The sequence below is a fragment of the Moschus berezovskii genome, chromosome X (assembly GCF_049115385.1).
Source record: "Moschus berezovskii isolate FMDL1 chromosome X, NW_MosBer_1.0, whole genome shotgun sequence".
NCBI classification, from domain to species: Eukaryota; Metazoa; Chordata; class Mammalia; order Artiodactyla; family Moschidae; genus Moschus; species Moschus berezovskii.
In genome coordinates this window covers 123,410,678-123,422,535 of record NC_142488.1, presented here as the reverse complement: position 1 = coordinate 123,422,535, position 11,858 = coordinate 123,410,678, and the positions used below count along the sequence as shown (strand labels likewise).

The window sequence follows — 11,858 nt, the reverse complement described above, 5'->3', positions numbered from 1 at the left end:
CCTGCATTGCAGGTGGATTGTTAACCATCTGAGCCATCAGGGAAGCCCAGTTGCCAGCAACTGGTTTTAAATTCAAATAGGTGCAAGAGTGGTTTAGAGAAATTCCTGAGTGATGGGTGAGGACACCATGGGCCAGCTGGGGAACGAGCCTGGTCTCCCATAGGTGCGCGACCAGGACACATGCTCTCCTGATACAGGCCCTTAGAACCTCGGTCAGAGGCAGAAATTCCGACCAGACCATTGTGCTGACTGGCAAGGATGTGCGTGGGGGGCGAGGCGTGCAATCCCCACGTTGTCAGGGACTCCGAACCAAATCCAGGCAACCTTCCAGAGCTGACCCTCCTCGAAGGAACGTCACTAAACTGCAGGCCTAGGGATTATCAGCGTGCCGCTCCCTCCTACCCCACAATCACAGTGTCCAGGTGCCTTTGTGAGTCACCCAGACCCTCCGTAATAAGCCCACCATGGGTGGGGCTGCCTCGCACTTTCTCGCTCCTTCCCTCGCTGACTCTTCTCTTTTGCTCTTCTGCTGTCTTGCTCTTCGAGCTCGGCTTTCGTGCAGGCAGAAGCCACCACAGCGCCCGCCCATCGGGCATGCTCAGTGCTCAGGCGGTTTGTGACGACCGCCGGGCAGCGGCGCGCGGGGCCCTTTAAATCGGGCCGGCCGGTTGCCAGGCAACGGCGCGGCCGGCGCTGGCGCAGCACTGCAGAGGCTCTGCCCTGGGCCGGCGCGGCCGGGTCGCGGTGGCCAGCGCCAAACCCAGGTCACCTGGCCGTCGCTGGAGGCCGTCTTCGGGGAAGAGGGACCAGGGCTCACTGGACCCCACCCACGCCGCCAGGTAGGTCTGAGCCCAGTCAGGCCGGGGCTCCCCAGGCTCGCCCCTCGCCCTCCCTGGGTGGCCCGGGCGGAGCCACCGTGCTCCCTGCCTCGACGCCCACTGCGCTTTCCTCATTCTTCAGGGCTCCGGCGGGAACCGGCGGGCGTTGGCGAACGAAGGTGACTGGGCGTGGAAGTCGGAGTGTGGAAGGAGGAGTGGGGTCAGGCCTTGCCCCTGCTTTCTCCCAGCCAAGGGGTAGATGGGAGTAGGGCCTGGGGAAGTGGGAGGTGTTACCTGCAGTGGCGTCCCGGGCAGCACCCGAGCTTTGCCATCTCCTCTGCACGGGAAGCTGCTGTGGCAGGAGTTTAGTTAACCATTTACAGAGAAAACCCCCAAACCCTGCATGCTTAGATGCAGCTTTATAGCAAAAATGTGACTTTCATACTAATAAGGTACTCAGCCTTTCAGAATTAAGGTGACTTCATATCTTTTCTTCTAGAAGGAGTAATTCCACACTAATAACAAAGAATTGGGGGTAAGACCCGTTCACAGGGCCCAGTTTTCAATGGTTCTTGGCTTTGCTCTCAATATCTGCCAAACAATAGACAAGACAGTTTGTCCCGTGAAGTGGACACTTGGCTCATATGTGAGGACCCTCAAAGATTAAGGCAAAAAGTGGGATCACTTTCCTTTTTAATGGTTTTTCAGGATAACTGGACTCTGGGGGCGGGAGCCAAGGCTTTGGCTCCATCCTCTACTAACATGGCTCTTGGCATGCTCCTTACTAACAAGCATGTTGCTGTGGCCGCCAGTGGTGGCTCATTTGTTCAATAGTTGCTAAAGGCAAGAAGGTACAGTGTTGAGTAAGATGCCACCATGATTGTCGTCCCATCTGATATTTGCGTTGCTGGGGGAAGGAAGACTTAATGGCGTAATAGCTGGGAAATTGTGTTGACAAGTTAAAATGAAAATTTGCTTCAAAGTGTCTGATGTTGCATTTCAGATCAGCCAAACAACATTAAAGCTATCACTTGTAATTTTAAGCTACATCTCAGGTGTGAACACATATTTGGGCATTCTGGTTAATTATATTTTCTAATTAAGCTGTGGCATTTTCTTTTTCAGTTCAGTCTGCAGAAGGAGAACAGTGGCAACCAACAGAAGACATTGGACTTCAGGAACTGTAAGTACCGTTGTGCTGGCTGATAGCTTGCTATGGGTGTTGAGAAGCACAGAGCCTCACCCAACATAAATCTTCAATCTTTTAACAAGACCATTAGTCTGCACTGTCAGTAGTACATTATCAAAAAAGCCTCATAGAAATACAAAAGAAAAGTGTCCTAAAGACTTTAGCTGAGCCAAATAAACTTTGAGGGAAAAATGAAAGTTTTTTCCCTAAAATGCCACCCACAAAACCTCATAAGCCAAAGGAAAAATTACAAGTATTTACAGAAACTCAATTAGAATCAAAACATTATAGAATTTTCAGGAAGAATATTAAGAATTATTCACTCAACAAATGTTTATTGAGGGTTACTATGTGTCAGGCAGCAACAAGGGATACAATGATGAATAAGGTGCCCGGAGATCTCAACATATTGGTAAAATGAAACTGTATGAAATGATGCTGAAGCACAGAAAAAACTTGCAGTCATCCTTACTAATCTTCAAACTGATGCCCAATTGTAATATTTTTAAGATGTTTATTAGTAGCTCTGAAAAACATTGGGACATTTGGTAAGTTCATGGCAAAGCAATTAGTGATTTAAAAAAATGTAAATCTCTTTGGTGTAGAAGGGCTACCACTCTTCTGCTTAGAATAAATTTAGCTTGGAAATCTGGGGACATCAACAACTTACAGGCTTTAGGGCTAATTCTTCCATGAAGATACAGCTCAAATTAATGTAAGATTCAAGTTGAAGTTCCCCTCTACCTACCTTAATAGTACTTCCTTTTTTTTAAACTGACTTTTTCTGAGGTCTGATGACTTCAGACTGGCAACTCTGAAGCACATATCTTTGGAGAAGAGTTGGGTTTTTGGTTGATGTTCCAAGGGAAGGTAAGGAAAATCTAAAAAAGAATAAAACCCATTGTCTACAGTATAAAATTGTTTGCATTTTTGTTTTCACTAATTTCTCTTAACCATCTGGAAAAAGGTATATTGTCTGTATATTACACCTGAAGAAACTGAGGTTCACAAAAGGTAAGTTTTTATGAAGTTCTAAAATGTGGGAGCCAAGATATCTGACTTCTTCAGTCTTTTTTTTTTTTTCCACCAGAGTTGACACAATTCCTTTCTTGAGAACTTTCTTTTCCTTCTTCCCCACAATTTTGCACGGCAAAACATGTTTACCCCTTCTTTCAGACAGCTTTGGAGAGTCCTCATAATGGAGAAGGTCACATAGAGGGGGCAGGTCAGAATCTTCTGGAGCAAGGGAAGAGAGTAATGGTGGCAGTGCTTGGGAACAGGGGAAGCAGAAAAATAGGTTGAGAACTACTGCTTTTATGTGAGAACAGACTGGACAGTTGAGCAATGAAGGAAGGCCAGTGATCTTTGTAACAAACTTTTCTATTCCAATCTTGGCCAACCAGTTTTTCTAAGGGTTGAGAGAACTGAAACCATCCAAGAATAATGGGAAAAAGTTCCCTGGGCTAAGAAGGGCCTTTTGTCTTCCCCCTTATTGCCCCTAAGCTGTGACTAAAAGCCACAGTTTTAGTTGAGTGTGGCTGAAGGGCTGAAGGTTATGACATAAGGTTGTCCATCACAGGTTGGAAATGACCTTTTCTAAACATCACTCCCAGTTTACAAAGTTTGGGGTGAAGCACTGTTGCAAGATGGGAAAAAGCTTCTGGAGGTTTCCCAGTCCCTGGCCTCCCCGCCTGGAAGAATAATTGCCTTTTGCAGGCAGATTGAGATTTATGCAAAAGAGATACTCCTGACATTTTGAAATAAAATCTAATGTAAATGAGATAAGGAAATAGGGGAAAAAGATCTTTGATTTTTATGTCATCAAATTTCCCTAAAGCATGTGATTTAAAGTATGAATATTTTAGAAAATAATTAGATTTCCTATATTTGATCACTTATCCATCTTAATATGAGCGTATTCCCCAGGGCCCCATATCTTGAAAATGAAAATGAGATAGTTTAGTGGGTTTCTCCTTTCACAATAAATAGTGTATTAGTTTCTGGAGCTATTTGGAGACAGATATGCATTCACCTAAGATTTTTATGTAATAGTTTACCTAAAAATCCACAATAAGTGATCACTCTTCGCTTAGCTCTCAACAATTACACTGTGTTATATTACATTATAAATCATTTTCAATTTATTTTATCAGTGGTTCCCAAATTCTTTAGGTGAGTAGAAGCCATTTCCATGAGTCAATAAATTTCCTTACTCCATCAAGATGCACTACTACTTTACCTTTGCAAAAATAAGGAAGTTACCAGAGGATGAATGGTGATGTTTTTAGAGAGACACTAACTAGAATAATCAGGAGTCCATTATCAATTCATGTCAGACACAAATGAATACATGTAGCCATATAATGGACAAGTATGCAGTGCAGTCCCAAGGACTTCTGGGAGATCACTGGCTTAGAGGACCACTAACTCATTTTTGTCATATGACTATATCGTTTTCCTGTGTTCTGGTTGGTTGTTTCTTTAAGTGTTTCATTCCTCTTGGACCTCCTTCCCCTACCCTTCAGTCCTTCAACACCCAATATTGTGTTGGGTAGGCACTTGTAATAAACAGTGTTAGCAGTTGACCCACTAAAAAGGCATGCTTAAACGGCAAGCCACTCCAGTACTCTTGCCTGGAAAATCCCATGGTCGGAGGAGCCTGGTAGGCTGCAGTCCGTGGGGTTGCTAAGGGTTGGACACGACTGAGCGACTTCACTTTCACTTTTCACTTTCACACATTGGAGAAGGAAATGGCAACCCACTCCAGTTTTCTTGCCTGGAGAATCCCAGGGACGGGGGAGCCTGGTGGGCTTCCGTCTATGGGGTCACACAGAGTTGGACACGACTGAAGTGACTTAGTAGCAGCAGCAGCAGCAGCATTCTCTCAATAATGGCTCTGCTTTGATTTGCCTTATGCTGCGACAAATTACCTAGTCAAGTTTATTGAAAGAAAAATGGCTGCCATGTCAGGATAGAGGAAGGAGTGTCATTGCCTCAAAGCATATTTCTTGTCTTTGCCAGAGAATACTAATGTCGTACTTGTTCTGCGGAAAAAACAAAGAGCACAGTTTGTGAAGAGAAAATGAGCCTGGTATCTTTTACCCTCAGTCTGGGCTTTGCCATCCTCTGTGACTTGATTTGGGAACAATCCCTTAAAGCATATCTTGCCAGTGAAAGAGGAAAGAAAGAGAAAGGAAAGAAAGAAAGGGAGAGAGAAAGAAAGAAGCAGTTCAGAGACCTCTTGACCCTGCCCTGTGTAAGCCAGGGGAGGGAAATTCCTAAAGGCTTTTCAAACCTTTCTCTTTCTGTCCTTTGATATGTGACATGCAATTCTCCTTACCCTCCCCCATTCATTTTTCCTCTCTCCTTTTGTGGCCCTTTAAAAAATACCTAAGCTCTGAAAATAGTGAGTTGTTTTTTTTCAGTCTGTGGAATGAAACCTAACAGAAGAATAAAGAGAAATTTTAGAGTAAGCACTGATCTGGGAGACAGGGTCTCAGTTTCACCACTATAGGCTGTGAGGACTTGGACAAGTCACTTAACTTCTTTGAGCCTCAGTTATAAAATAAGTGGACTCTTCCCAGTTCTGTGAAAAGCATTGACTGTATCAGGAAATTGTACAGAGGCCTAGGAAAGAAAGGTAGTGACACTGAAAAAAAAAATATATATATATGTTTTTAGCCAGAGATTTATGGGAGGGTTGGAGATAGAGTGACTTTTTCAAGGTGCAAAATCATTAATGAAAATAGCTTTCTATTTTAACCTCTATCTACACCCAGACCTCTATCTCAGATTTGTCATTATTGCTATCTCCAAGTATAAAGTGGCCTCACCTGACTTGCCCCGCTGCACACCTCTTTCCTGATCAACCTCACCAATACCTTTCACTCATAATTTGGTAGGAAGAATAATAGTAATCTCCCTCCCACTGCTACCTGATTAGAAGCATTTTTTTGGCCACTCTGCACAACTTGTTGGAGAAGGCGATGGCACCCCACTCTAGTACTCTTGTCTGGAAAGTCCCATGGATGGAGGAGCCTGGTGGGCTGCAGTCCATGGCGTCTCGAAGAGTCAGACACGACTGAGCGACTTCACTTTCACTTTTCATTTCCATGCATTGGAGAAGGAAATGGCAACCCACTCCAGTGTTCTTGCCTGGAGAATCCCAGGGATGGGGGAGCCTGGTGGTCTGCCATCTATGGGGTCGCACAGAGTTGGACACGACTGAAGCGACTTAGCAGCAGCACAACTTGTGGGATCTTCATTCCCCAACCAGGGTTGGAACCCGAGCCTTCAGCAGTGAAAGTACACAGTTCCAACTGCTGACTGCCAGGGAATTCCCTAGATGCATTTTTAAACTCTTACAGAGTCGTCTGGTAAACATTTGACTGCTAAAAACTGTGACTGGCAATTAGCATATTTTCCCTTTTCTCTGTTCCTTTCCTTTATGATCACTGTAATAATCCCCAGTATTTGCATTCATGTTTCTAGAGAGGAGAGCAAGTGCGATTATGGTCATCTTCATCTTTAAGGGCAGATATGTCATTGATGCTTCTGGATGGTGACTAATAGGATAACAAAGTCAGAGAGGACTATTTCAAGAGAAAGCAGAGGATGCTCCAATGGCAAATATTGACACATATCATGAATTTCAAGTCTCGACATACTACTGTGGTCTGGTTGACTAAACTTAACGTTTGGGTTATGGCTTTCGAACCAATCATTTTAACACCTTCACTGAATATTTGTACCTTTTCCTTTCCTCCACTTGTCAATGGAGATATATCCTTGGGTATAATGAGTTACCTTCCTCTTCTTTTGGAGGAAGGTGTCAGGCATGTAGGTATTGAGTTTATTCTCTCATTGTCTGTAGCAGGAAAAATTTGTTAGAATTTAAACTACATTTGTTAAAAAGTATCGAGAAATAATATACCAAAGAGTGGTTATCTCAGTGCCACGGGATCATGAGGAATATTTCTGTGTGTGTGTGTGTGTGTGTGTGTGATTTTCTGTATTTCCAAAATTTTACAGATAACATGCATGACTATTAGCATCTTTATATGAAATAGTATATTAATTAATATAATGTAACATTTATACTCTTTAATAATATTAAAGAAAATATTAATTTAAAAATAAACACAACTGCTATTTTTGTTACCAAGATAAAATTTCATTTGTGTACGTGGGAAAAATAGATGCAAACACACTTTTTCTCAGTGGTGATGTAGCAAATATATTGCAGCAATTTAATGTATAGAATGAATAAAGTGATCCCCTCCTTTTCCTTCCCACCCTTTAGCGGTAACTGCAGTCACCAGTTTGGTGGCTTCAGATGCCAGGGGCCCATCAGTGTGTTGCTTGGGTCCTTCTTTCTTCCTTTTTTCAAAAGTAGTCACTGATCAAATATTTTTGTGTTTTAGGAAAGCTGTATGTTATCGACTCTCTTTGAATAGGGAAGACTCCTTTTGAAACAAAATAAATATCCTGTAACTTTTGTAAATTTAGAAAGTTGGTTGTGGTTTAATATGCTAAGTTTTCTTCTAAAAATTATACTTGGAGTCAGTATCTTAGAAAAAGAAACCCATTTGGTGGCATTAGTATTTCCAATTGTTGACATTCGGTTCTCATGATGAAATTGCTGTCAAAATGGATTGAATTCTGTACACTTGGCAGTCTTGTCTAAAAGCAAAGCCCAAGACTGGAATAACAGGAATTTACAGGTCAAGACAGAAGGGCATTTGGCAGAGTTAGTCATAAGGAAGTCTGCATGGTATACTTTACCAAAAGCAGCTCACATTGCATTAAGCACTGATGTTTTAGTCACTTTAAAGAATGAATAAATAGTAGTCCAACCAAAAAGAACTAGAAAAAGCTCAAGCACATTGGAAACACAGGCTTACCCATTAATTAAAAATCACTTATACTGTTTTGAAACAATCTGTTTTCATGTTGATTTCTCATAGGATTATTTTTCTCTATAATAAATAGCCAAGCTTGTCCATTTATTGGTTATATTTCATAGGATCAGAGAACTTTAAAGCTGGAAGGGTCTGTAGAACTTAGCCAGTTTAGCCCTTTCCATTTATAAAAGAGGGAACTGAGGCCTGAGTTGCGTGGTGAATTAGAGGGAGTGCCAGCCGTCAAATATTTAGATTCTTTCACCAATGGGCCAGGAGTCTTAGTTCTTTCCACTGTCCCAGCTGCCAGTGTAAATATGTGCCTTGATTTAAAATTTTGTTTTTCAGGAATTGGAAGAGGTGCCTGAAGAAATGGCTGCTAGGAGAAAACACTGGAAGGAGAACACGTTTTCTCCTCTTCTCAGTGCACAGGATATTCTAGACGAAGCTGCTCAGCTCGAACCTTCTTCTGATCAAATGACTTTAGACAAGGTCAAGAGAATGGAAAGAATATTTAATTTGTCTAGTAGAAAGTTTCTAGAAGAAAATAAATTTAAAAGGAAAGAATTTATTTCCCAACCAAATAAAAATGAGCAAGAATCAAATTTAATAGAGAGAAAGATAAACATTTCAAAGAGTGAGGCAGACACAAATTCTGTCTCCTGTGAATCATCTAATTTGGACATTGCAACTGAAGAAAGCTTTAATAGCACAGAAGAGCTTCCTACCTGGGGTACAAAGGAGTTATCAACTCCACCACAAAAAGACAAGAAAAAGAAATTCACTGAAAGAATGTCTCCAAAACTTCGCCTGAATCTTTTGAATGAAGAGCTGGAAGTGCTTAATATGAAATGCAGAAAAATTGAAGAGGAATTTGAAAATGCAGAAAAAGAACTTTTGAACTCCAAAAAAGAAGTCTCCACAAAACCCCTAAATTTTCAAGAAGCAGGGATGGAAGCTTCCAAGAAAGACTGGGAGCTTCAAGCTTTAAGAAATGACCTCTCTGAAAAAGCAACAAATGTTAAAAACTTAACTGAAGAGCTCCAGCAAGCCAAAGAGGTCATCCACAAGCTGAGCCTTGAGAACAAGGATTTAAAAGAAGCTGTTAGGAAGTTAAAGCAGCAGACTGAGTTTGGAAATGCACTCCTAAAAGAAGAAATGAAACTGTATTATGAATTAGAAGTGGAAAAGATCCATGGAGAGCTCAATGCCATCAAGAATGAACTGAGAACAGAGAAGACCCTACAAGCAAGAAATAACAGAGCCCTGGAGTTGCTTAGGAAACACTTTGCTTCTGTAATGCCATCAGGTACCTCTGACAACTTTATGGGGGATTTTTTTTAAAAACTTAAAAAAAGAAAATAAAAAAATCCTTTCATCGGGCAAATCATTGAGCCAAATCAGTGTTTCTTGTGCTTTCCTTGTATATGACTTAAAATGTGTGGGACACGATATAATTTTCATGTTTGGTGAATCAGGCTATCCATAAAGGCTATAGACATTAACTTCAAAGCTTCTGCTTTCTCTTTCTAATGAATTTATTGCCTAAGTCCAAATAGAAATGAAGTTTCAGAAACCTCTTTATATATATATATATATTTTTAAACTCAGAGACATATAGTGATTCACCAAATCATTGATAAATACAAATCAACAGACATTTGTGATCTTGTGAGCAATATTTCCTTGGCACATGAATATTCTTCTTTGTTAATTGATATTAACAATAAAAATTTCATTTATGGATGTAAGTATAACTTGCGTATGGGTCTTAAAGACTCAACGGGATACTGAAAATGTATCTCCTTTCCCTGAGATCTATCCTTAATTAGGAATAGATAAACATCTGCTCCAAATGCAGGCTTTTCCTCCTTCCTGCTGTTTTCCCCATGCTTTCTCACTTGACCTGGCCACGGTTCCCATAGACTGGAAGACAACTTAGAGACATGGCTGTGACCTTGGCTAGAGCCCTGATTTTGACAGCCTTGGCTTTTGCCTTTTCTTATGTTGACCAGCAAGGGGCGATGTTGACACAGTTCTTCCAAAATTCTACCAGGGGAAAATTTGTAAGCTTCCTGCCCAGTTTATTTCACCAGCTGGCTGAGACGGAGTGAAAGGTGTTGGATGTCATCTAGGTAAGCTTTTACTGAGCTGGCTTGATTTATACAGAAATCCAGCTGTGTAAAGAGCCCAGACGATGACAGTTCCTTTTTTACTTAAAAAGAATAAAAATGTACTGCCTCAAGCCTTTGGTGGAGACTATGGGCCAGTCGATTGTTGCATTTGTTGTATCAATCAAGATTTTTTTTTGTAATTGAAGCTCTATTTGCATGGTATTTTTAAGTCCAATGAGCCAAATGTAATTGCAGCCTGTGATAGTGAGATACAGTTGTAAGGGTTCAAGTATTTTCCCTCATGGGAAATCCCCAGACTGGGAGTCTAGACATTTGAGTTCTAAGACCTGCTTTGTTGTTACTAACTAGCTAATTAACCTTCTAGACCTAAAAGCCCTCATCTATAAAATGCAGAAGTAGATCTATCATCCAGATTCTGTTCAGTTCTAACATTCTGTGATTTCATCACAGTGATTTTAATCACAAGTGTAACTACCTACGAGGAAGTAAAACATGGCTTTGGAAGTGTTCAGCTCTTAATACTTCAGGGGACCTACTTTGCAGAGCTTCTCCTTTCAAAGGAAATGCACAAAGGCTCTTTTTTATAGTTTGAACATCTCTGAATACCATGTCAATAATAAATCAGGAGAGAGAGTAAATGAGGTTATTTCTTCTCCTTTCTCTTGATTCCTTTTTACTCATTAAGGTCAGGGAAGGCACTTGAATAGAGAGAAACCAGGTTGACCTGGAGTTGAGCAGAACTTGCCTGGCCTGGGAAGATTGGACTAAATTGGAAGATAATCATCTTTGGAACTTTCTGACTTCATCCTGATAACTTTACCCAGGAGCTGGCAGCCTGCTCAAAGAGGAAGCTGACTTTCAGGTTTTTAATGGTCACTGCTTCCAACCCAGGGTCTTTCCTTCCCCCACAAAGACCCTCAGCCCCTGACTGCTAATGTGCACATAAGCTCACATGCTTAAAATATTTCACAAATTGTATTAAGCTATTACGGTCCATCCTCTTAGTATATTTCAATTTTTAAAGAGGAGTTTTTACTCCAGAATTTCTATCAACCAACCACGCATCGATAGTCTTTGGTGACAACTTGGTTTATCTTGCGTGTGTGTGTGTGTGTATGTGTGTGTGTTTATGAGTGCTTGGGGGGTGAGGAAGGAGTGTGGTTTTGGGAGGTGCAGAAAAGATAAGTGTATCACTTAGCCCAGCTCTTGGGTGGTCGGGGTGGCTTTGTATTTCTAGGATGGAACTGAAACAGTCTCCTGATGAGACAGCCTGGGATGGTGAGTCCCAGCAAGCTTCACCCTGTGGAAAGGCCCTTTAGAAAGCCTAGATCCAGAAACAATCCAGGGAGAACAATATAAAATCACCAAGTCCAGAGGGTCAAGGAGAGTCAACAGGTGAGAAAGGACCACATCTTTTGATGCTTTAATTTTTCAAAGCAGGGCTGCAACAAGCTGAGAGAAAGCTGAGAAGTTACTGTTCATCTTCATGGGTAGATGGGAACACCAGTGGATTGAATTGGTTTACAGAACCAGAATCAAGGCTGATGCAAATACTCTGTCCCATTGACTCTGTAATCACACTCACTTGTGTGATTGTGGGCATTAGGTGGCCCCCAATTTAGATCAGAACATATTGTCACTGTACCTTCTAGTCCATTGAATGAGCAATGTGGCGGTGTTTCTTAATAGTAATGGCATGTCAAGCCTCTTATCCCTTCAATCTGTTGGGTAAAATATTTGAAATCAGCGACACAACTGCACACCATTCCTATCAACTCCCAAGTCCATAATTATTCAAAAACAGGGTCTCTGAATA

The 11,858-nt window shown here is 41.6% G+C and overlaps 1 protein-coding gene across 2 annotated transcripts; it reads left to right on the top strand.

Annotated features, from left to right (window-relative positions):
• The first annotated feature begins 697 nt into the window (after positions 1–697).
• On the top strand, positions 698–9,345 carry CCDC160 (coiled-coil domain containing 160). Of its 2 annotated transcripts, XM_055438355.2 has the most exons (4): positions 698–839; positions 961–997; positions 1,944–2,001; positions 8,256–9,345. In XM_055438355.2, the coding sequence occupies exon 4, from the start codon at positions 8,280–8,282 to the stop codon at positions 9,249–9,251; it is 972 nt and encodes a 323-aa protein (XP_055294330.1). In that variant the 5' UTR covers positions 698–839; positions 961–997; positions 1,944–2,001; positions 8,256–8,279; the 3' UTR covers positions 9,252–9,345. The 2 variants fall into 2 exon arrangements, with proteins under 2 accessions (XP_055294330.1, XP_055294329.1); XM_055438354.2 differs by lacking the exon at positions 961–997.
• Positions 9,346–11,858: the final 2,513 nt, after the last annotated feature.

Excerpts from the sequence above, each read along its gene's own strand:
- CCDC160 (XM_055438354.2), top strand. The coding sequence starts at position 8,280 with ATGGCTGCTAGGAGAAAACACTGGAAGGAGAACACGTTTTCTCCTCTT.